General features: G+C 34.9%; 1 protein-coding gene across 1 annotated transcript in view; it reads right to left on the minus strand.

The window, feature by feature from the left end:
* Positions 1 to 1403: 1403 nt before the first annotated feature.
* LOC148606086 (uncharacterized) overlaps positions 1404 to 24814 on the minus strand; it is a 36813-nt gene continuing 13402 nt past the window's right edge. The window contains exons 11-23 of the mRNA XM_088545581.1: positions 24099 to 24185; positions 23520 to 23692; positions 22961 to 23056; positions 20758 to 20886; positions 19160 to 19306; positions 16913 to 17003; positions 11894 to 11988; positions 7133 to 7283; positions 6125 to 6274; positions 5128 to 5322; positions 4712 to 4924; positions 2155 to 2268; positions 1404 to 1572 (exon numbers count right to left, since the gene is read on the minus strand). Of these exons, the coding sequence (XP_088401707.1) occupies positions 1451 to 1572; positions 2155 to 2268; positions 4712 to 4924; positions 5128 to 5322; positions 6125 to 6274; positions 7133 to 7283; positions 11894 to 11988; positions 16913 to 17003; positions 19160 to 19306; positions 20758 to 20886; positions 22961 to 23056; positions 23520 to 23692; positions 24099 to 24185 (1763 nt within the window). The 3' untranslated portion in view covers positions 1404 to 1450. The remainder of the gene's footprint in view (positions 1573 to 2154; positions 2269 to 4711; positions 4925 to 5127; positions 5323 to 6124; positions 6275 to 7132; positions 7284 to 11893; positions 11989 to 16912; positions 17004 to 19159; positions 19307 to 20757; positions 20887 to 22960; positions 23057 to 23519; positions 23693 to 24098; positions 24186 to 24814) is intronic.

Genomic DNA, 24814 nt, shown 5'->3' on the forward strand with positions numbered 1-24814 from the left:
TTATTCTATACGGAAATACGATTTTGATGTTGTTAATTAGAAGTAAAGTGTTCCTGGAAATGCTTTATTAGGATGTCAACTATTTTCATAACAGATTTGAAGAAAGAATTAATAAATGCTTTCTTGTCTGCTTTCTCACGTTTTGTCCATTTTATACAGTACGAATGGAGTGATTGTGGATGGAGGGCGACACTTACAATGTAGGTCCTTTTTGAAGAAATGATTTTCAACTCGCGGTCTTAAACGACATTCAGATTACCTGTAATAACATGGGAACTGGGACCATAAATATATTTTGAGTTACTTCAATTTCAAGATATTGACATATACATTGTATTCCTTAATGTTCACATCTTTGTATAATTAAAGACATATTTACTGGTTGGCTTTTGGTAAATATAGCAAATAGAAGGGAGTTCAGTATTACAACCTGAGTGTACCAAAGTAAGCAAAGACAGTTTCCTTAAGAGCATTAATATACCAGCAATGTTGATGAAAAAAGCCTTCATTAATAATATATTCAAGTTTTAGGAAATGACGTAGACAATTTAATCAGTTGTTGGCACGGCATTTATCGATAAAAGTATACCCACGATTTTTGTAGTTGAAAGTATTTGCAATGGTGGTGTTCTTGGAAAGTCGACTTTCGAATATTGAGAAGGAATGGTAAATTTATCTTTTTTTGTGCCATTAAGTAATTCCCTTTTTGTTACGTGTTCGTCGTGATAAGAACGAAATAAACGCCTAGAAAATTGGTCATGTGTTTAAGGCTTGAAGCAAGTAAAATGATGGGCTGCACGGTGTTAGAGAGCGCTATCCGTCATGAATTACCCGACTGAGTACTTATAGTAAACAACATTGGACATATGCTGGTTCCCGGGACTACGTTCTAGGTATTAGCTACTAGCTCATATTTGTATATGCGTAACATACCGAATATTGCGATCGGGAACCAGTCTACATTGGACAAAACAAAAACAATTGGTATATCAGGGTGGCACTATATTTGATTCTATATTAACATAGGGGCTGAAAGACAAGCTCGGCAAAAAATTTAACAAAAATAGGTATGTTGTATATGTCAAAGAGACACTTCAGCGGTATGAAAATGTCAGCCCAAGGCCACCCATTGGTCTTCAATGAACGACGAGGAAATCCTCATACCAAAGTAATGTTAAAAATTTTAACCAGTAAAACTATAATTTTAGAATCGGATCGGTCAAATTTCGTACAGATTCTTCCGCCTAGTGCCTCCAATGTTTATCTTTTGTGTAATTAGCTGAGGAGTTCCGATTGAAAAAAGGGACTATTACTTTTAAGACGGTATAATACATGGAAGAAGTATGGCCCATTTCTATGTTGTATTGGGGACTTAATAATTCTCTTCAACGGTACACTACAGCTACAATATTAAAATTTATTAAAATAATAAAATAAGAAAAAAGTCAAATCATGGAAATGTTTGAAACCATCCCAAAGGTCTGAAATATGCCGTGACTTTGTTACTGTCATCACTCCCACAGAGCTCCCAAAAATGTTGCGCTCGTTTCATACAACTTCTGGGTGAACTATCTAAAAAAGTAAAAGTAATAAAAAAAAGTCAGCTCATGGTGTATCTGCAGACCTATAAGAGTGTTGCAACATCCATTGTCATAGTTTTTGTTTTATTGTTTTTTGTTTTGTTTTGATTTGGTTTTTTTTGTGCTATTTTTTTTTTTGGCAAACAGAACAAGCATTGTCCTGTTCTACGTACACACCAAGACAAGTTTTCAGTGAAACATATATTCTAGTAGCTGGTTCTTAAGACCTCTTCCTGTGCACATAATATCAAGCGGTAAAAAGATATTTCACGCTATAGTATTTCACGCGTGTTGCTGTTTCAATTATCATTATTATTGATTAACGAAACATCGTTGCCTACAAATGACTGCATATGTCTGAAATCTACGACTAGTTGAAGGATGTTTTGAATTTTAATTCAATACAAATTGAATGTGTCATTTTTTAATCAGGCGATTTATCGAAATTAAATTAAACCGACTCAAGTGTTTATACCAATAGCCTATTGTAACGATTCCTTGATTTTCCCACTTTTTGCTTTATTCAAAAACATTAAAACAACAACTTTGTTAAAAAAACATGCCATAGTCATACCTGTAGCATAATTAGCGCCACCTTCACCGTCGTAAAACAGAGGGCTTAGCGTCAAGTTCGTAGCACACTTTTCTGGTCTGATGTAACATCCACCTCCAATGATACGTTTTTTACCTGTCACAAAGTTATTAAACACCCATAAAGACAAAATAAAATACAACAACAAAATAATAAATAACAACAACAACAAAAAACAAAACAAAAAGAAAACAAACGACAGATATATTTTTTGTCGCTACTGAAACCAAAGTTAACCAATGCAAAAAAGTTGCACTGAAACACCCGATTCGCCAATATTTTAGTGAGTAATCAGGGATGTAAAGACCTGATGTGCAATATGTTAATTAGGTAGTCGAAGGCTAAGGGACACAACTCTTAAAAATCATTGGAACGTTTGTATTCAGCATTTTACATCTATTTCATGTAAGCATCAAAGTAACTTGGATTGATTCCAGTCTGTTTCAAATGCAAGCTTGATAGATTTTGGTGAAATTGAATATGATACAAACATATCACTGATTTCAAGAGTTGTTTCCCTTACCCTAGGTCTACCTCCTTAAAATATACTTTTTGTTTTACATTTTTTACTGTGAAGTTAATATTTTCCACCAAAAAGTCTCCCACCATGGACGTTAATGGAACTTTACGGGAACAAACGAATTATATCATTATACTCTTAAACCAAAAATTGTTTGAAGTGAAAAACTACGACTACCAACTACTGTGGGCCAACTTCTTCAAAAGACCTAAAAACCGCTTCTTGACTTACTTCGTAACTTGCTACACAATATGTGAAAATATTTACAAATTCTTATCCCTACATATTCAAAATCCGCGAAGTTCTTTTAAATTAATTACAAACATAATTTTAAGAAAGGTGTTAGCTTTTACAAATACTTTGATATAGCCGTGAGATTAAAATAGGATGGTAAATATATTTAATATTGCTGTTACTTTTAGTGTCCTAAGCAAATTAACTATATGTAGACAAGCTGTCTGAAAAATTAAGAATTCACTTTTCGAAACTACTTGAATTAATCAAGGGATCGCGCATGTTTAGTAATAAGACACATTATCGCATTTTCGAAACTTTCATGAATCCAAAGCGGGACCTAGCCCCTGAACCCCGAAAAGTTTGGTGAAATATAACAAAAAATTCTAAATCACTGCAGAACACCTTCCTTTTAAGGTTGCGCATAAGAAAAGTCAGCGGGTCCCAATTTTGAAATTTCTGGACTGGACCCCCCTCCTTACCTATTTTGTTGTAACGTAGAATTCTTGTGTACGTTTTAGTCCGTGTACCTTGTGGTTTATTTTATTTATATGTATACCGAGGAGAGGACTCCATCAAGTATATTGTGTCCTAACTCGAGTATTCAGCAACCGGAAGGCCAAGTTCCCCAGTATAATTTAAGTGCTCGAATACTCGTTTGAGTTTTAAACATCATTTACACCTATTCGTGTCTGAGGTTATCAATAAAGTTGCCTTGTCTTGTCCAAATTAAATTCCAATTTAGCAAAATGTCCGTGTGAAATATACTAAATATTCAATTAACAATGTTCTAACGATGTTTGTTTGTTTTCGATGTTATTGAAAAAGAAAACTCAGGCGCAATTAAGCTAGCGACGAGTTCGTTCAAATACATTGTAATTACCATTATTTTTGTAAAGGTGTTTGTACGCGTGGTTCATTAACCAGAAGCTGTAAAGATTACATCGTGATCGGTTTAAAATGAACATGCATTCACTTATAACTGGGTGTGTAATTATTGTTTAGTACATGTACATTTGTAATTTGAAGTCCAATATTTTCCTGACAAATTATTATAGAACAAATTATCAAAATTGCTATCTTCAACTTTACGATGGTTCTTGACATTACTCTTATTTTGAACATAAACAAACATGTAATAATTGCTATTATAAAGAGTGATTTGTTGGTAAGTTTTGATTGTTTGAGGTTGTGCAAGGGTTGTAGTCTTCAATTTTAGCTCTGGGATGTATGTCTTGCTTTAGGACGAGTTTAACTTGTATGCAAAAGGCAATAACAAAATACTGCATCCCAACTAAAATCAGTATTGTTCACTGGACGTTGAAGTATTATACGAGTACTGGCGAGTATCATGACCGAGTACACGAGTACTAAACTTTTAAAATTATATTTTTTTGCCCTAGTCCAACTTGCTCATTTAGTTTTGTTTTGTGTTTGTACGTCTTGTTTTGGTTATTAAGTATTTCATGTTTTTTTTGTTGTGTGTGCCTGTTTTCCATGCACAAACTTTATCCTTTGATAATATTCTTTTAATTTTCTATCCGCGCGAATCTTGGTTCCCTTGGTAACTCTTTATACATGTTTAAATTTACAAATAAATTTGCTTCGACTTTATATGAATCCATGAAATAAACATTTAAAAAATTGTGGTATGTTTAGAGCGAGCTTGCTTCTTGTTTTTTTGTAGTTGTAATTGTTGATAGGTGAATGGGGATGCAATTTTTAAATCTTTATGTTTGTCCTCTATACTAGCTTGCAATATTTTTGTCGGGAGGGTAAGCTTACCTGTGCCTCCAAATATGCTGGTTACAGGAAAATTTGGATAGCTGCCACACCAACGCCAAAATGGAAGTGCTCTTCCTAAGCAGTTACCTTCATTATTTGCACCATCAACATGTAATTCTGCCCATGTGTCACGTGATAATCTAGGCCCAAGATTGCGGCTCGGACATCCTGTTCTATCTATGAAACAACCGTCTCCTCCGAGTGTTGTTGCCCCTGTAAGAGGAGTTAAGTTTTTAAGGAAAATTTGTTTTCATAATCATTTTTTTTTTAGTAGAAGTTTATGTTGCCAATGCTAGCATATAAAGTTACTCATATGCTAGATTGAAAAAAAATATATTTACTTTTTTATGAAAGAATGTACAGTCAAGCAACGTGAACAACATTTCCATTAAATTGACAAAACTAAACAAATCTACCTGTAGGAGCAAATATCACCGCAAAGTATGAATTCCCGCCACATCTTGCAACCATAGTTGGAACCTGGTTGAAGCAGGCTTCTTCGCTTTTGGCCGATTCATCATTGGTATCTCTAATGAACTGGTTGTCATCGGAACGTTTACTTTGTTCTAAATCCGGTTCATTTGTACACTTCTTAATAGCATACCAGCAGCCTGACAAAACAATTTTGCAACACACATGTACGACACACTTTTATGAATCAACTCTTTTTTAAACTACAAGTAAGCGAGAAAAACTAACAAAGGAGCACAGGGGCTTGCTCTCGCTATCATACAATGTATATACACCTTGACTAATGCATTTGTATCTTTTTAAAGGTGTGATGTTTCAATCTCTAAATTAGGGCTTTATAAAGCATTCAATAACTTTATTGAAGCGGAATGCTTACCTTTCCCTCCATTTGTGGTAATATCTTGTTTAACTACATATTTGATAGTTGGGCAAGCCACTGTGAAGGGAGCACATATAATTATACATAATGTTCAGAATCAGTTCATTGGTTGTGAATTCAGACGTGTTGTGGACATTTCGATTTTTCTTGTGGTATATGATTGCTTGATTTCTTTTCTTTTTTTGTGGCATTTTGAATACTTAATACTTGCAGTAAACCATTTACTCTGTCCATAACTGAACCGTTAGCAACAATGAATCATGATCTCAGTTGTTTAGCTACTGCTTAAAACATATAAACCTCTGTTGTACGATTTCAAAGTCTCACAAATAAGACAGCAGATTTTAAGTAATAAAGCTTGTGTTGAGTTCAAATATTAAACAAGGTACTTAAGTTTTACGAACTACGACTGAAATATTGCTGCTCGGACGTTAAACCCTAACAAACAAACGAACTACGACTGAAATATAACAAAACGTCCTATTTGTAGCTTCTGCCGCCCAATCTCTTGTTCTTGTACAGATGTTCACTATAAAATGTTAGACTTGATATTACACACGAACCTGTACTGCTAGGTATGTTATAAAGTGTGTTTGGTTTGGTTCCATCCGGTAGATGGGTATATCCTTTAGGCGACCTTGGTGGGCTCATTGCACATGGCTTCGGTATTGGTGGTGTTCCGGTTTTATAGCCTAGACTTGGTACAACAACATCTGAAGGTAAATCAGCTTATTTTTCATGAGGTCAACTTTTAGTTTGGGGTTTCTACACCAAAAAACGAAACGAAAAATATCATAACGAAACTATAATCGATACGAAATAGTTTCGTTTCGCATTTTTTGTAACACCATATGCTAAGAAAGAAGCCGTGAGTTTCGTTTCTTAAAATAGAAGTTCCATTTGTCCTATATAATATAATGCTAGGTTTGACAAAAAGAACGGTTAGGGGAATTTATTTTTAATTCTAAGTGCACCTCTAAAATCTTATAACGCTTCAGTGTAAGTGATACCCACCAATCGACAATAATGTCTATATGCATGTGAATAATACTTTCATAAGGAACACTACATGAAGGATTCAAATAGCATTATTATAGGACTGCCTTCAATTTTTAACTGATAAAATAACCAATAACAAGCATTGCGAAGACGTCCCATATAAAATACTAGCCATAAAGAATGTTTTACAACCAAGTGGTGGACCCAGAAAGACGTCTCATATATAGAAAATACTACTATTTATTAAACAATTTGAATATATCAATACAATTTTTTTCTATAACTGATTGTTAGATTCAAAGTTTCATAAAACACTACTACAAAAAACATTTTTGAAGAAACAGCCCAAAGACATACCAACAAAATAATTACGATATTGATAGGAAACATGTTATCCGAACCTCTACTCAAATGACTATAAATTTCAACGAACAGTTTTAGATAAACATACTGATTTTCAATATTAGCTGGTAATGTCCTTGATATAGCTTATGCACATGGAAGCAATCGTAGTTTTTTAACTGAGTGTCTTTTTTAATTGATAGAAGACGAATAGAACACAATATACCTACTTTGTTGTTTAGGCCCAACCGTTTCTCTTGGTCCTACTTGACTTGCTGAAAGTGGCGTTTTAAAGTGTGTTTCGATTACAAATTCGTCTAGGAGACATCTTGGTGTGAAATCTCCATATTCAGGTGCGTAGAAATTTGAATCTTCGGTTACCTAAAAAACGTTGGTTAGGTAGTTTTTAAAGTCACTTAAGTATGTATATAAGGTGTAGCACAGGAAGAAAAAAACCGCAGAGTAATTTTTGCATTATAAAGGTATTCACATCTCATAACCCCCAGAAATAATCACAAAAGCGTTCGTATAGTTTGACTTCCTAAGATATTGACAGGTCAAATTAGTTAAAATGAACTATTGAAAATTGGTTCCTGCACTTTCCCCTATATAAGCAGTCAAAAAAAATATCTACGTCACAGATGATTCAGGATTTTCTTTTGATTTCTAGATGTTTTGAATATATTTGTGACAAAAAAAAGACCAAATTGAGAATTATGATGTGCCATCCATTGATTCTTAGTTTAAACATATTCATTAACTAATTTGCACATTTTAACATGAAACCAAAACAATAGAATGAATCGAACAATAGCAAATTAATCACAGGATTCAGAAACAAGAATTAAAAGTCTTATATCAATCCGTCTCCTGAAATCATGCATAATAATATCATACAGCATAGCTCAAGGAAGTAGTGCTGAAGTGCTTATAACGTGCATTTGGTGAGTTTGGTGCAAAGTGAAGAGGTTGATATTTAATGCCCTATGTATTTACTCTGAACGTAAGGAATTCTTAAAATTATTCAAACTAGTAACTGTGTAACTTAGGTTGCTGATGTGAAGCGTTTGCTCTGTAGCAAAAAGTTTTGAACCTTGGTAAACATTTCAACATTATACTCATCAGACATCTCATCTGATCCAAATAGGAGAATATTTGAAGTCAGTTGATCAGGAAGTTGAAGTGCTGAGATATGTTGTCTCCTAAGCGATTGATATAATGGACACAAGAGTAAGAAGTGGTTCGCAGATTCTATTTCGCCGCATTGGCATAATGGGGATGGAATAATGTCTTTGTCGAATAGATCTTTATTTAGCTCGCTACACTGAAGACGAAGTCTGACATGTAGGATTTGACCTATGCATGATCCGCAATAGCAATGTATTGGTTTTTTGACTACCTCATTTTGGAGATGAGTTTTGAAAACTTTTACTGATGGCGAGGTCTTGATATCATTTGGTAATGTGTTCCATAATCGAATAGTGGAAGGTAGAAAATAATTTGAATATTGGTATGTTCTACAATAAACTGATTGGATTAGGTCAGAGTTACAAGTTGGGTAATTATGAATTTGGTTAATTGATTCTTACACAAAGTAGAACTTAAATACATAATATTGAAAAACAAGTACTATCTTTAAAAAGGATAGGCGACACAGTATTTTTTTCTTGTTTTTACTTAAAAATTTTCTACATTTCATTCAGGAAATATAACACCTGGCACGCAATTTTTGATAGTTTTTTTTTCAAACCCCACTAAGTTATCAGTATTTAGCCATTCAGGAAACAGAGTTGCGATCAGGTGACTTGCGTTGCCACGGAAGAGCGTCTTTAAAGTCAAAGGGTAAAAAGCGAAACTGTACCGACTGTGTCGCAATAAAATCAGACAGGTGGATAATCAGAACGTTTCAATGCTGATTATTATGTATTTAACCAACTGAAGAAGCAGAGCTTAAGAAACGAAAAAGAATACATGAAATAGGTGAAAAGACGAGGAACTTCTCACATGAGTGGAAAAAATCCCAAATCTTCAGTAGATGACGATTGTAAAACGTATTTCTTCCGTTTAAAAGCCAAAATCTGTGGTATTACAATTAAAACAGATGTCAATGAGTAACTTGCATAAAACATGTGTCGTATTACTGGGGTCCAATTAAGCACGTGCGCTGAACAGTAGGTTACAGACCACCAATTCAACCAATGAGCATTTGGAACGTACGCAAAAATAGTCCTACGCAGAAATTACCCCTGTTCCTTATAGTGCTGTGAAAAAAGTTCTCATCTTATTTAAAAAATTTAAACAGTTTCTGAAAGGAAAAACATTTCTGTACATTTTATAGGTGCATTTTGCTTCTTGTGATGTGAAGCCTAATCTCCATAATGATTTTTAAATATACCCCTATCTTGTGAAAACACTGGGATTTCCCATGCTATTTATAGACCCTTCACTTCCGGTGACCAGTACTGCACTGCAAGTCTGCTAACCCCACATGCCATTCTGAGGATTGTGAGCTGACATATGTAGAATCATGCTGATATATAGTCATCTGCAGGTTAAAGTTAAGGTAAAGTCCAGAGAAGCCATTGAATATTGTGAAATTAGCATAGAAGCCTATGGGAAGTGGAATTAGTGGTTTTTAGCCTTAAGCTGAAGCCATGGCAAAATGAAAAGTTTCTTGAAATAGCTTTAAACTACTTGAAGATCTTGTTAACTTTGCCATGAGAGGAATACACTACAAAAATCCTTCAAAATATGCATTTTTTTAAGTTATAGGTCCAAATTATGAAAAATTGGTCTTTTTGGCTGATTTTTATGTCCTATCTTGTAAAAAGTGTAGAAAATTTAGTACAAATATCAAATATTAAACTTTGAGGGCTATATTTACCTAAATATGGTAGTAATAAGCACTTGAAATCAAGTTTTGTGTAGATTTGAGCAAAAATTAGGTTAGAAATGAGGAAAAACTCACTTTCATTACTGCGGTTAAGGCCATATAAGCATTCCCCTATGGCAACATGGAAAATCCATTATTGAGCACTTTTTTTGCTTTAGGTGCCCTTTACTGGACATGTTTTAATGTGAAAACACTGTATTTACAAATTTAAAGCCAAATATATCACCTTTTGTGAAAATTTAAAGATTTAGGATTTTTGACATGTGATCAAGAAAAAGGGGGAGGCATGTCAGAAATATTTTTTTTAAAATAGACCAATTTCTCAGAAAATGATTACTTTTAAAACTATTTCTTCATTAATATTGTTAAAAAACAAGTTGTGATTGATATTTTTTATTTGAAAAGTCAGAAAAAGTTCTTTGCAAATATTTAATGCATTTCAGTATGGTAGAATAGTTTCACTTTTTTGCTCACACAACTTGGTTACCCTATATTTAAAAATCAAATATTTAAAAAAGTGCTTGTCACATTTCACTGAAACTTTGCAAATGCATTCAGTATGTGTGTAGGAAGATACCTGTATAGTTATTTATTTTTTCTAAGACAAAAAGTGACTCTTTAGGTTACAGACCACCAATTCAACCAATGAGCATTTGGAACGTACGCAAAAATAGTCCTACGCAGAAATTACCCCTGTTCCTCATAGTGCTGTGAAAAAAGTTCTCATCTTATTTAAAAAATTTAAACAGTTTCTGAAAGGAAAAACATTTCTGTACATTTTATAGGTGCATTTTGCTTCTTGTGATGTGAAGCCTAATCTCCATAATGATTTTTAAATATACCCCTATCTTGTGAAAACACTGGGATTTCCCATGCTATTTATAGACCCTTCACTTCCGGTGACCAGTACTGCACTGCAAGTCTGCTAACCCCACATGCCATTCTGAGGATTGTGAGCTGACATATGTAGAATCATGCTGATATATAGTCATCTGCAGGTTAAAGTTAAGGTAAAGTCCAGAGAAGCCATTGAATATTGTGAAATTAGCATAGAAGCCTATGGGAAGTGGAATTAGTGGTTTTTAGCCAGTAATCACCCCGGAATTCCGTTATTATATAGTAATTAACTCTTAAGCTTTTGTATAATTTAAATAAATTAAGATACATGGTCATACAGATGTGGACCTGCGTGCAAAAAGTTGGATAAATTTATTCTACTGAGGTTTTTAACGTCCTGGACTACACTTAAAAGCCTCGCACAGACGGTAAATGTATTTTTTTACTAAGGGGTGGGGGAGGGTTAACGTCCTTGCCTACTCTTATGAGTCTCACACGGACGGCATAAATTTATTCATTGACCCTCTGAACTTAATACTGGATTACCTTTAATAAGTGTGTTGCGATTGGCTAGTTTACCCATGACAGACACGGTTACGTGCACCTGTCTGTCATGGGCTGTCAACGAAGAACCAACGAAAACCGAAGAAACAGTGAACTGTTCAAATTTATGTATAGTTAGTTAAAAAGGTAGTCTAAGACCAAACACCTTGACTTGGGAGGATGAATCGCATGGTGAAAACTCTTTTGTTTTGTTTTTGAATGGTAACACAAGTAAAACGAATGACGAATTTTTATTTTGCAGTGCCCTGTCAAGCTTTATTTAACTTTTATAGTATTTGCAGTGTGTAGTAAGTATAGGACGTATTTCAGGAATACATTTCCATAGAAACAAATGGTGTTAAGTTTTCTTTTAAATAACACGAGAATGTTTGTGTAGCGGTTCTTGTCAAAATAGCTGTTATTCCGTCAAAATTGGTTTTCTCAATTCACCGAGATGCTTTTTACATTAAAATGAAGCCACCACAATTTTGAACTGTATCGCCAATCGCTCCCTTGGAAGGGGCCATTTTTAGTTTTTTTTTTCAAATATTCTCAAAATGTTAAGGGCCATTTGTAAACAAATCATATTAATTTCCTCTAGGAGCAAGGGCCATTTTGTGTCAGATGGGGCAAAAGGCCCATGGCCCCTACCTCCCCAACCCCTACTTAATACTACCGTTGTATTTTTGTAAATAATTATTAGCACACGTGTACTTACATAGAAATTGTCTGTAATGTTGAACCAATTCGACCCATAGTTTTTAGTAATGTGTTGTGCGTCAGATTGAAATATATTCTCCGTAATGACGTTACCTATGTAAAGATAATACAAAACATGCTGTTAAGTTGCACGCGTTTTCGTTCTAGCCATACCTTCACCCGTACCTGAAGTTGATATCGAGAAGCAACCAAAATTGCTTACAATATATGCTCCATCTATATGAAGCCAATCACCAATTACATAATCAATCCATCTATTGTGAGCCAAGACAATTACGATAAACTTCGGACAGACGGACGGAATGACGGACAATGTGATTCCAATATACCACTCACTTGTTAAATTGGGGTACAATTTGCAAGCAAGACAAGTTTAAGTCGTACCGTACAACACAGTTCCCGTTTCTCTAAAGATTCGGTGTCATTTCAATTGCTATACAGTACCATAAACATATAGTGGAGTCCGAGTTGCTCTTTTGCCTTTATTGCTTTGTACGTGTTATTTTGGTTATTTTATTATCTTTGTTATGTGTGTCTATTTTTCCCGTCCTGTCTTTGTACCCGGATTATATTCTTTTGATTTCCGCTAGTATCTTGGCTCCCTTTATTACTCTATCGGAGGCGATCGAATCTAAATGTCAAAGTGGGGTGTCGATCAAGGAAAAATTTAAAAAGTTGCTCACTTTAGCAATATTTTGCATACATTTTACGAACAAAAAGGGGGAGGTCTAACCCCCGGACCCCTTATGCATCCGGCACTGACATAGGGGTAAGTTATAAAGCACTATTTTTGTCTAAATTTAATGTAATTATCTCTAAAATTTAACAATCCTTGTTGGGAAACGAGAAGTACGATTTGGAAGGTTGAATTCTTCATTATTTTCCCCACAAAAAATACGTACAAATGAGCAGACGACAATTTCAAAGGTACAGTAGTAAACAAAAACAAAAAACAAAAAGCAAAAACAAAAACAAATCAATACAAAACAAAACAAAAAATCAAAACAAAACAAAAACAAACAAACAAACAAACAACAAACAAAACCAATGTTTTCTGTAATTGACACTTAACAAAGTATCGAATTAAACTCCATGATAGAAAAGCCAGTACATTGTAGATTAATGATCTGATGTAAACCACATAGTAAAAAGTACCACTCTTAAGAATCGTATAGCAATATGTTTCAGTTTGAATATATTATCGAATGATTATCATAAAGAAAATCAGACGTTCTTCACACAATCGTGTGATTATCATATGTTTCCAATTAAAAAAAAAGAGAATGATATAATAGTCACATTGCTAACGTATATGTTAATTATCATTATTATAGCAAAAAAACTACAGAACACTCCAAAAGTAAACTGGGTCTATTGAAGACATCTGCGTGCAACATTTGGTCAGGGTATTTTAAACGGTCTGGGACTAATCATGCCATTATATATGGACAAGAAAGTGACACATTTGTAAAACATTACCAGAGGAAGATGAAGCTCGGGTCAATTTGTGAAATTCTTTGTAATTTATTACATATTAAATGAATATTCAATTATTAGAACTTATAGAGGACGATCAAATCCCAAAAAATGGAATTTAATGCGAAATATAAAGTCATGACTTGGAAAGCACTGACTGTCTTATTTGAGCTTCCCGTACAAAGTTCGGTATTTTCCTATCCTCTTCACTAAAAAGCGTTGATTATTATATAGTAACTGTATACAATAATTATTTAAATTCAAATACTTTTTTCTTCGAAAGCTATTGTCTCATTTTTACATTCACAATACAAGTTCACCATTGTAATTCGAACGACTGTGGTTCTTCTATAAAAATCGTGATTCTGTATCGTTAACTACAAACAATTCATTTCAAACCACATGTAGACATTTATTTGTAATTAGAGGAAACGAAAAAGATTGCTACATCAAAACCTACAATAGTTGATTAAAAGACGCAAAAAATGTACAATTATTTCGATTTGTACACTTCGTAGATAGTCATTTTGTGTTCAACGATCGCGATGTCTGTTCCATAGTCCGCGACTTAAAATAAAATCAAAAGATAGAAATCAGACTAGAATTGATTTAAAGTAAAATATACATGAAAATCATGTAAAATACTTTTGTGTAAACTAAATAATAACTAGTATTATCTTTAAAAGAAAGATGGCCGACTTAGTAAAATTTGTTCTTTTCTACATTTCATTAAGATTGATTGATTGTTGGGGTTTAACGCCCGAGCAGCAATATTTCAGCTATATTCAGGCGATGAACATGAAGGGATGATAAAATGAACATGAAATGATGATGAAATGAAAAATGGATGGGGCACAAGGACAATTGAGCCGACAAATTTTGATTGCCACAAGAAAAAGGGAGGGATGGGTAAGATCGGGCAATTTAGCCTCCTGTGGCCTCCTGTGCTCCTAATCCTATCGAATACCACAGCAGGGTTATTTAACGTGCGCGGAACGTGGCATCTTTCCCAACACGGTGCACCACTACGGTTTGCGGTCAGGTTTTCCGTATTATAGCCTGACAACCCCAGCATGTAACACGCCAGTGGTACCCAATTCCACAACCTGGGGCACACATCCCAGTTGCTCTGTGGGCAGAGCGCCTAGCCCTCGGCTAGGTTTCTGAGCACTATTTAGTCGCCTCTTACGACAAGCTTAGCGATGCTGCAGGCCTATTCTTTTAACACCCGGACCTGCACGGGGCCATTTCATTAAGGAAATAACACGTGGCACGCAATTTCAATTTTTGAAACAGTTTTTTTTTCGAACGTTATTTAGTTATCAGTATTTGACCAATCGGGAAACAGGATTGCGATCAAGTGACTTGCGTTTCCATGGAAGAGCGTCTTTAATGTCAAAGAATAAAAGCGAAACCACCGATTGCGTCGGAAAAACAAATCGTCTACAAATATCCGATCAGAAACTCCACAGACCTATGTAAAGTCACGCAGAAGGATATACAGCACTTGTACGGGGTAACCTTCACGTTCTATGATATACGGGGACGGCGAATTATAAATGGGGAGAAAGGAGAAGGCGATTAATAAATTTATGAAAAAATATATATCGAATATAATTAACTATTACAATTAAAATCTTGAAAAATAGAAAAATAAATATGTATAAAATTTAAGTTGATAAGACCTGTATAATGATGTAAAGAAAAATGCAATGAGGATTCTTTGGTGGAATCAGGAATTGTCTATGTAGAAGGGGAAATGGTGACAATAGGAAGTAAGCTGTTATATATACTAGTCGGACTGTATATTTGATAGTGAGAACAAGCCCCATGTACAACAGTTTATGACATTTTACTTGATACCAGAAAGTACTTACTATTTTGTATTTAGATTATACACTGGTGCATTCGTTGCGTTTCACCATATTGGCTTTTTAATAAATTGCTAGACTCTCTACAGTGACTCTTCCAGACAAATTATGAGTTACGAAAAATATAAAAGTTCATTATAATTTCTCCAATGCTAAGCCGGTGATTAAAAATACAGGCGACTTTTTAACCATCGGGTGCGAGATCTTTCCTGATATTTCACATTTCCGAGTTTTCTACAGATTTCCTAGGAGAAACAGACTATTAGCTCACCTTGCCAAAGGCCATGCAAGCTATTGAAATCACTAGGCGTCCGTCGTCGTCATTAACAATTTTTCAAAATTCTTCCCCTCTGATACTACTTGACCAATTGGAACCAAACTGGGTATGAATGTTCCTAAGGGTATCCTGCATAGAACTGATGTGGGGATATTTGATCCGTCGAAAAACATGACAGCCGTTACTAAAATAGAACATAGGGGTCAGACAGTAGTTTTTCGCATATATCTCCAAAATCGCGAGGTTTAGCCAAATTCTGACATAGGTAAAAGTGTTCAGCATAATGAGATCTATCTATTGACAGATAGAAACTTTCAATTGCTGAAATGATCCTTATGATAAACCCTACCAAAGTCTTCTTTGTCAAATTTGTTGGTCAACTTCATGTTAAATTTATTGCCTAGCTAGACAGGCAGAATTTAACTAGGTAAGCGATTCAGGCTCCTGGGATCCTCATGTTCTCCAATGCTCTCGGGGATTACATAGTTTCTCCACCTGAGATAGTTAAATACAAGATTTCGGCTTCAGTGAGTAGGTTAAATCCAAAATTTAACAATCGACAGTAGAAAACTTGTAATCTGAAGGAGAGTCTATATGTAATCTGTATATATATACATACCGGTATGTTTTCAAAAAATATGGACTTGTCCCCACCCTCTGCATGATTCTCAGTCGCAACCCTCTCCATGATTCATAGGTAAACTTTTATTTAATAGCTCGAGATCAGCCTATGCTTACCTTCTGGAGGCTCACCTTGTGCTTACCTATTGTTAGGCTCGCCTTAAGGTTTATTCTCGTAGGCTCGCTTTGAGTAAATTGTGCTTGCCTTGTGCTTACCTCCTGGTTGTCTCGTCTAGTGCTTACCTTCTGGTTGGTTCGCCTTGGTTGGCTAGGCTTGTGCTTACCTTCTGATTTGCTCCCTTGGGCTTAGATTCTGGTTGACTTTCCCTGTGCTTACATTCTGATTGGCTAGGCTTGTGCTTACCTTCTGATTTGCTCCCTTGGGCTTACATTCTGGTTGACTTTCCCTGTGCTTACATTCTGATTGGCTGGGCTTGTGCTAGCCTTCTGGTTTTCTCGCCTTTTGCATACCTTCAGGTTGTCTTGCCTTGTGCTAATCTTCTGGTTGTCTTGTCTTGTGCTTACCTTCTCGTTTGCTCGCCTTGTGCTTACCTGCTGATTGGCTGCTTACTTTCTGGCTGGCTTGCCTTACAAGTGCTTACCCTCTGGTTAGTTCGGCTCGCCTTGTGCTTACCTTATGGTTGGTTGGGCTTGTGCTTAACTCCTGGTTGACTCGCCTTGTGCTTACCTTCTGGTTGACTCGCCTTGTGCTACCTTCTGATTGGCTCATCTTATGCTTACCTTCTAGTTGACTTGCCTTACAAGTTCTTACCTTCTGGTTGACTGGGATAACTAGTTCCGTCAGTCAATGAGACAAGCTCTGGGTATTTAGCATTCCAGTCAATACTTGTGTATGGAAGTCGCTGAAAATTAAACAATCATATGCACTAATACTCATCAACCTATGAAGAAAAAAACTATAAAAAACCTACTGAAGCAACCGGGTTCAGAAAAAAATAGCGATATACAAAATTATGAAATAACACAATAACTGCTAATACAACCAATATATTTCACTTATATAATATCAAGAACGACAACTCTAAATATATTTTTCTTATAAGTGCAAGAACCGATCGAATGACAAGCCAATACTGGTTTTAGTGGTCTGTAACTGTTTCTGTATGTATAAGAAATAAATCTGAATTTGGCGGGTTTTTGATATTTATGAATCCTGTTTGATTTTAGTATATATATATATATATATATATCTCTGAAAAATTCCCAACGCTGTTAGAACTGTCAAATTTGCGATGCAAATTTTTGGTCGTTCTCTCCGCGGGACTCGAACTCGTAGAACTCGTACCGCTGTGACATCTATGGCAACACCGCCTGCACAAAGTCCAGCGCCCTAGACCACTCGGCCAGTTAAGCTATAAAATATCCTCCTCGTAGGAATAATCTAGAGCTGTGACTTAGTACACGATGTATGGTAGTACGGGACATTTCATTTAGGTGTTATTATGTAGGATAGAGGATCAAATTAATGATGCATGTCACAACAAATCAATATTATACAAACGTCCACGAATGTGACGACTCTATTCGCAACACTTTTCTATCGGATCAAATTGATACAGGGAAGATTAAGTAAACGTATAGAAAGGTCTGAAAATTTCCCAACGATGTTAGAACTGTCAAATTGCGATGATATATATATATAAACGTCTTAGAATGTGACGACTCAATTCACTACACTGCTCCATCGGATCAAATTGATATATATATGTGTGTGTGTGTGTGTGTGTGTGTGTGTGTAGGACTTTTAAGGAATTAGCTGAAAATTAAAATCAATCTGTATAGTACTATATGTACAAGTGTGCAAAGTTTGAAAGCAGTTCTTTCACCCATTCTCCAGTTATTATCTAGAGACATGAATCAGTAAAAAAAAGTGATGAAAAATGGCATAACTAAATACATAATTTTAGAATTACATGTATCTGTAAATACAGATGGTAAAGATACGGATGGTAAAGGGTAAAAATAGCATAACTCAAAAAGTATTTTTTGGACTTTTCTAAAAATTAATCTTAACCTATAGTTCATACTATTTTACAACTTTGCATAGTTTCAAAAACAACTAATTGTTCCTTTCTCAATTTATCATCTGGAAACAGCGGGGAACAGACGGACGTACACGCAACCGCAAAATATTTTAGGGTATCACAGAATACCTCGCCACTACGTGTGGTCGGGTATAAAAGCATTTAACTGTAATGAAAATAAACCTTTTGAATTAAATTGTGATTGTGATAGTGAAGTTTTAAGAATGTAATGTTTTAAGATAAATTATAAAAAAAAGCCCAGACTGTCATTTGTATTTTGTTTTACTTTTACCATTGAACTTATTTCTATTTCATTTGCACATTTGGATGGTTTATTGTACATTTTGTATCATCAAAAGCAACTTGTTTGCCTACAAAAATGCACATGTTTTTATTATCATATGCTTGAATCTTGGTCCCCTTGATTACTCTGTAAACATAAAGGAACATATGTTTAAGATCTATATAAAAATACATGTTTTAAGACATTGTTTTTTCAAAATTACATGAAAATCATACTTTATCACACCTTAAGTCCCATGGAAGATATGTAATTACACTATGACTTTTATTTACTTGTTTTTCATGAAAAACACATGAAAAAAACATATGTTTTACAAACAATTTTCATGTGATTTTCAAATTACATGAAAAAAAAACAAAACAAACAATCAAAACAAAACAAAACAAAATAAAAAAAAATCAATATTACCTGTATCTAGTGCAAAAACATTGGCTTGTTTTCTTTTACCTGTATCTGGTGCAAAAATATTGGCGTGTGAAAACGAACTGCATTATCTTAACAATTTTGAAGAAGTTGTTACAATCCTACTTCAACCCCCGCCCCCCCCCCCCCCCCAAAAAAAAAAAAAAAAAAAAAAATAAAATAAAATAAAAAATAAAATAAAATAAAATAAAATAAACAAAAACAAAACAAAATAAAAATAACCAACAACAAAACTACCATTACTTACTTTCATGTTATTGATCATCCATTGGGTGTGACTGCCTCCCTTAATTCCTCTGTTGTCCATGTCTATTGAGTAAAGGTATGCCTGAGACATGACGTTTTGTTTGATAATGTTGTCTCTTCCGCCTCCTATGTTACAATGAACATCATTCTGTCAAAATAAGGACCGAAAACTTTTATTTGTTGTATTTTTATAAAAATATAACAAACAGCTGGCCTAGAGCTTACGACAGCCCTCTTCGTGGGTCAAAGTTCGGTAAGATAAAAAAAAAATCAAATGGGAGTTTCTACCAAGAGAATCATATTAATATAAAAAATGATTAAAAATGACATTGACATTAAGTATTTGTAAGAATCAGGCAATCAGAAAAATCAGAAACACGCATGTCAAAACTCACAGATCTGACAATATAATATGAAAAACTTGTTTTTTTTCCTTGATTCTGATGGTGCAAATAGCTTTAAAAACTACACTCAAGATGACAGGCTTTTTCATAAAATGTTTCACCCTCTGCCTTATTCTAACAGAGTGTACTTACAATGCAATACATCCACATGAGAACGGACGGACAGACAGTGGTACATGTATACTATTGAAGGACAGCCGCATATACAATTTATTTGACGAATAATGCATCGCCATCAATTGCCTACATTATCTTTCTAAATATACATAATCGTGAATCTTGTTCAAAATGATAAATTTTGACCTCTATCTACATGTAATGGTCGGAAGACCCCTTTTAAAAATAACAGAACTAACAGACGAATATTGTATTCACGAATAACACAACAGAAAACCCAGTTACTCAGAAACGAGTACAGATGGGATCAGTTCTAATCTCTCACTGGAACTGTCATAAGAGTCGGTTCTAAAAGAGTCACGAAACAGTTCTAGAGCCAGCTCTTCTGACAGCTCTGCCTGCAGAACCGGCTCTACGAGAACAGATCTGCTACTAGATCCAGTTCTTGACAGTTCTAACAGAGCCGACTCTACGAGACAGTTCTAGTGGTAGAGCCTGCTCTGCTCGAATGTCAGAAGTACTGGCTTTAGAACTGTCCGAGAACTGTTCTAAATCTGTCATAGAACTGTTTTTCTGACAGTTCTAGGACAGTTTTGTGAGGGGTTAGAACTGATCTCATCCGTAGTTCCGCTTCAAACCAGAGATTTACACATGTGTTCCTCAGGGATTACAAGTCCCTGTTTCTTGTCAGATTCCCACCGTGCCTCTCTATGTAGGAGGAGGAGGAAAAAGAATCTGACAAATATTAACTGGTAATATTTGGAAATGAAACTCTTTTGTGATCAACTAGTTCATCGGAGTCCAAAAGAAACTTAATTCTGCCAAAATTGGTTAATCTGTATAAGCCACTGAGTTTTATCCAGAACCTTGACAGAATGGTCAAAGTTTTAGCAAAATGTAAGAATTGTGAAATATACAAAACCGGGAAAGGAAATCCTATTTGCAGTGTATATGGGGTCAACGAAAGAAAAATAAGCAGAAAAGAAGGACCAAATATGCAAGTCTAGAGTAATAAAAAAAGTTGAGTAGAAAAAAATAACAACTACGTGTATGATTAAGTTAAAAGTTTCCTACTAACTTGATAGAAAACGTTGTTAGAAATCTCGACACCTGAGAGTTGGTCATCCAACATAACACCGCGACAATCAGCGCCTGGAGTACGACGTTTGGTATTCAGTATGTGGTTGTATCGAATTTTGACACCTCTCTAAAAGAGAAAAAAACCAAAAAATTAAGATATACATATACCAGCAGAAATAGTAACTAAAATCATACATACAAAATAACAAAAGCAAATGAACAACTCGGACTCCACTAAAAAACTGGGAGCATGGACCAGGTGCAACGGTAGGGTAAGCGTCCTCTGTTTTTTCTAGAAACACTCGCCGAGTTGCTCATAAAAAGTCAAGTCCGGGGTAGACGAACGAGGAAAGGAAAACTATGACACATTGAACAAATCAGTTTTCATGGCGCAGATGGATACACCGTAACGATCCACGAGTTCATGATGACGACCATAAAACTTTTTTAGTGATGACTTCAATCTTGTAGCAACATAACCCTGCTCCAAATGCCTATTTGTTAGAATTCTAGCGCGATACAAGAAGTCTGCGTAGTCTCGGCAAGCTCTGGCATAACGTATGAGTTGTGATATGAACACTCCATAGGTAGGTGCTGAAGGGATGTTGCCACAGATGAAAGGAAAGTTGACAATTTTGAATGAAAAGTCATCACGTTTGTCGTAAAGTTTGGCCAATAGTTTTCTTTTACCATCGACTTCTAAGTGTAGGTCAGATATGAGGCTGACTTTATAGTGGCTGTAGTGCCCATTATCTCTTTGGGGTTAGATGCAATGTATCAAATCCCCAAAATAGGATTGTTTAAAGATAATACGTCATCTATATAGCGGAAACTGAGATTAAAGGATCTAGCTAAACGGTATTCTTCGGATATGATCAGCTATAAAGTCAGCCTCATAAGAGTGAATAGTTCAGCAAGTAGAGGAGCACAAGTTGTTCCCAATGGAATGCAGACCGTTTGTTGAAAAATGTTGGAAGATGATTTGGAATTATTTCTTACATAGTATGAGGAATCTCTACTAAGAACTATATATCTGTATCTAGGTGTACCATCTTTTTTGAAAAAAAAAAACAAGGAAAAACAACGATGTATAATGTTTTAAGTCGGGATTTAACTGAGTATGTGGAATAGAAGTATACAGTGTTAAAAAATCATAGATTTAATGCTATTATATTCTGATAATAGTCTTGAACTGATTGTCTCCAAAAGATCTTTCGATCTTTTCAGGATCCACATTGAATTAATATCACTACGGGAGTAACAAGTGTTGTGTTAGCACTGCAAACCCTCTTTGACAGCTGTGAGTATAGAAGTTAAAAATCTTGAAAGAGGTTTGGTGGTACATTTTGCAGATCCAGCCATGTAACGTTGTTTGTATGATTCTTGTGGAGTTTAGGAATCCAGTACATAGACAGTAAATCACAATCATCATCCTTGGTAGAGAGACCAAAAGAGGATAGCACAGATTTATGGTTTTCCACAATTTCTTCTTTGGACAGTGTGGTAGCAGTATAGGTATTATCACTGTTATTATTTCCTACGTCTACCTCTGATAATAAACATTGGCTGTAAAACGTTTTGCAGACATAAACAATGTTGTTTTGGGCTTTGTCTGCTGATACGACAACATATTTGTCAAGTATAGTAGACATTGTTTTTTCTACATCAGGGCCCTTGAAAACTGATGTAGCCTTGGCACTCATTGACCTACGTAAAACTTTCATTCGTTTCAAAATTAAGGACCTCACGGCCTTTAACCACTGTGACAGAGAATCAATGTCTTCTTGTTCTCGTTTTATCCATTTTCTTGCGAAGTCCTCCACGGCATCCATAAGAACTTTAAAGTTATAATTCCAATTTATGGAGCGCAGTTCACGGTACTTGGGACATTTAGAAAGGATATTACGCAGAGATTCGTTTTCGATGATGGACAAATCTCCCGTAACGACGTGACCGGAAGGACCATATTTGAATGCAGAGTTTTTGCAAGAACAGTCAGGTGGTTTAGCCTTGAAGTCCTCAATCTCGAGGTACTGCAATAGCCTTTTATAATTGAAAATTTTAGATGCAATGGGTGAAGTATAGGAATATGAAATAATTGGTATGGATTTGTCTTTGAAATATAGGGAAATTTTGTTGGTAATGTTTTTGTGATGGAGGATGTTAGCCAAATTAATTGAAGAAATATATTAACTATTTACCCAATCAAAGCTCCGTCCAGACATCAGAGCTCCACAATCACTAGCTTGGCTGCACATATCTGAGAAATGACTGTACTCAATTATATGGTCGTTACCCTGCAGAATATCAGATAAGAATGTCGAAATGCTTCTGACATACACCAGAAAACCATAACAACAAGAGGAATGAAATGAATTTGGTGCATATTTTTGGATAAAACTTACCTGGAACCCCCTTTTTATTGAACCCTTTCCCGTTCAGACTAAAATACATTTAACACATCAATAAGCGATTATTGCAAGAAACAATAGTGCTAAGATAAAGTGAGAATGAAAATGGTGGATATTTTAAAACATTTTTGTAATTGTATTTTTTTTAGACTTTTAAACCACCGGGCGGTGTTTAACTGTCGGTGAGAGTTTTCTATAGATTTCATGGGAGAAACAGACTTTCCTCCAATGCTCTCAGGGATTACAAGATTTCTCCACTGTCGATACTTAAATTTTAGATTTAGCTATCTCGAGTGAAAAAATCTTGTAATCCCCTCGAGACTGAAGAAGAATTTATATATAAACGTACCGTCCATCTAATACCAGTATAGGAACCTTTGTACATTATATTATGGTGGTAATGACAACCCACTCCTTCAATTATTACACCATAGCTTCCAACATACGCTGAACGTCCGAATTTACCTATCATACTATCTGATATCTCATTCCCAGAGGGCGTCAATGTTGCACGGTCTCCACCTAATGGATTGAGGCAAACACGTTACAATAAGCATAGCAAAGGTAAGGAATCAAATATTGTAACGATTGCTCTACAAAAAGCCTCCACTTTCGGCTATTTTATTTTTTGAAGGAAATTAAGTTTCATTATTTTGTTTTCTCACATTATTTGACAGAAAATATTAGACAATATAACTAGAAGTAGTATTCTGGACAAAATGTGTGAAATTTATACTTTTTTTCATACATTAAGTCCAATGGAAGACACATAAAATAACCATATGATTTTCATTTGATTATATTTCATACATTAATTTGTCAATCATAAAAAATTGTTTGTCATATGTTTTTCAAGGCGTTACTTAACATATGAGAAATAAATGTTTTTCATGTTTTTTTTCCTGTGTACATTTTTGTATATAGTTACCATTTATATAAATCCCTCCATCTGTGTTCTTTATGTTACATCTGTTGATTTTAACATTATTACCAGTCACTCGTACTGCATAGTTCCCTACAAAATGTATACAAGGGATCGACCTTTACATAGTCACCGATTTGTTTTACTCCAATATTTCCTTACAACATATATACAAAGAAAGATTGATTGATTACTCTTACTGCACAGCTCCATTCCAAATATATACAAGGAAGTAGTAAGTTCTACATTGTCATGGATTACTCTTACTCCAATAGTTCCATACAACATATATACAAAGAAAGATTGATTTTTACATGGTTACCGATTATTCTTATTGCATAGGTCCCTACAAAATATATACAAAGAAATATTGACTTTTACGTAGTCACCTATTAATCTTACTAAAAAAGCTCCCTACAAAATGTATTAAAAAACTGCTACAAAAAAATAATAATAATAATTGTGCAGCACCCTAAAAATCTGCAAAGTAATTCGGTAAACAGGAAGTAGATAAGTGATGAACCTGAAAAGGGGAGACACGGTTCAAGTCACCATGAGAAACCAACACACCAAATATCTTAGTATTCCCTCCAGTAGCAGCTGAGATATCTGTTACGGAAATTTCTATTCTGCAACACCCTACAACGCTACAAAGTCGATCAGTAAACAAGAAGTAGATGAGCGATGAACCTGAAATGAAGAGGCACGGTACATGACAACAT

This window comes from Perna viridis, chromosome 9 (genome assembly GCF_037379345.1).
Source record: "Perna viridis isolate PV_CMFRI_1.1 ecotype Kerala chromosome 9, ASM3737934v1, whole genome shotgun sequence".
Lineage (NCBI taxonomy): Eukaryota > Metazoa > Mollusca > Bivalvia > Mytilida > Mytilidae > Perna > Perna viridis.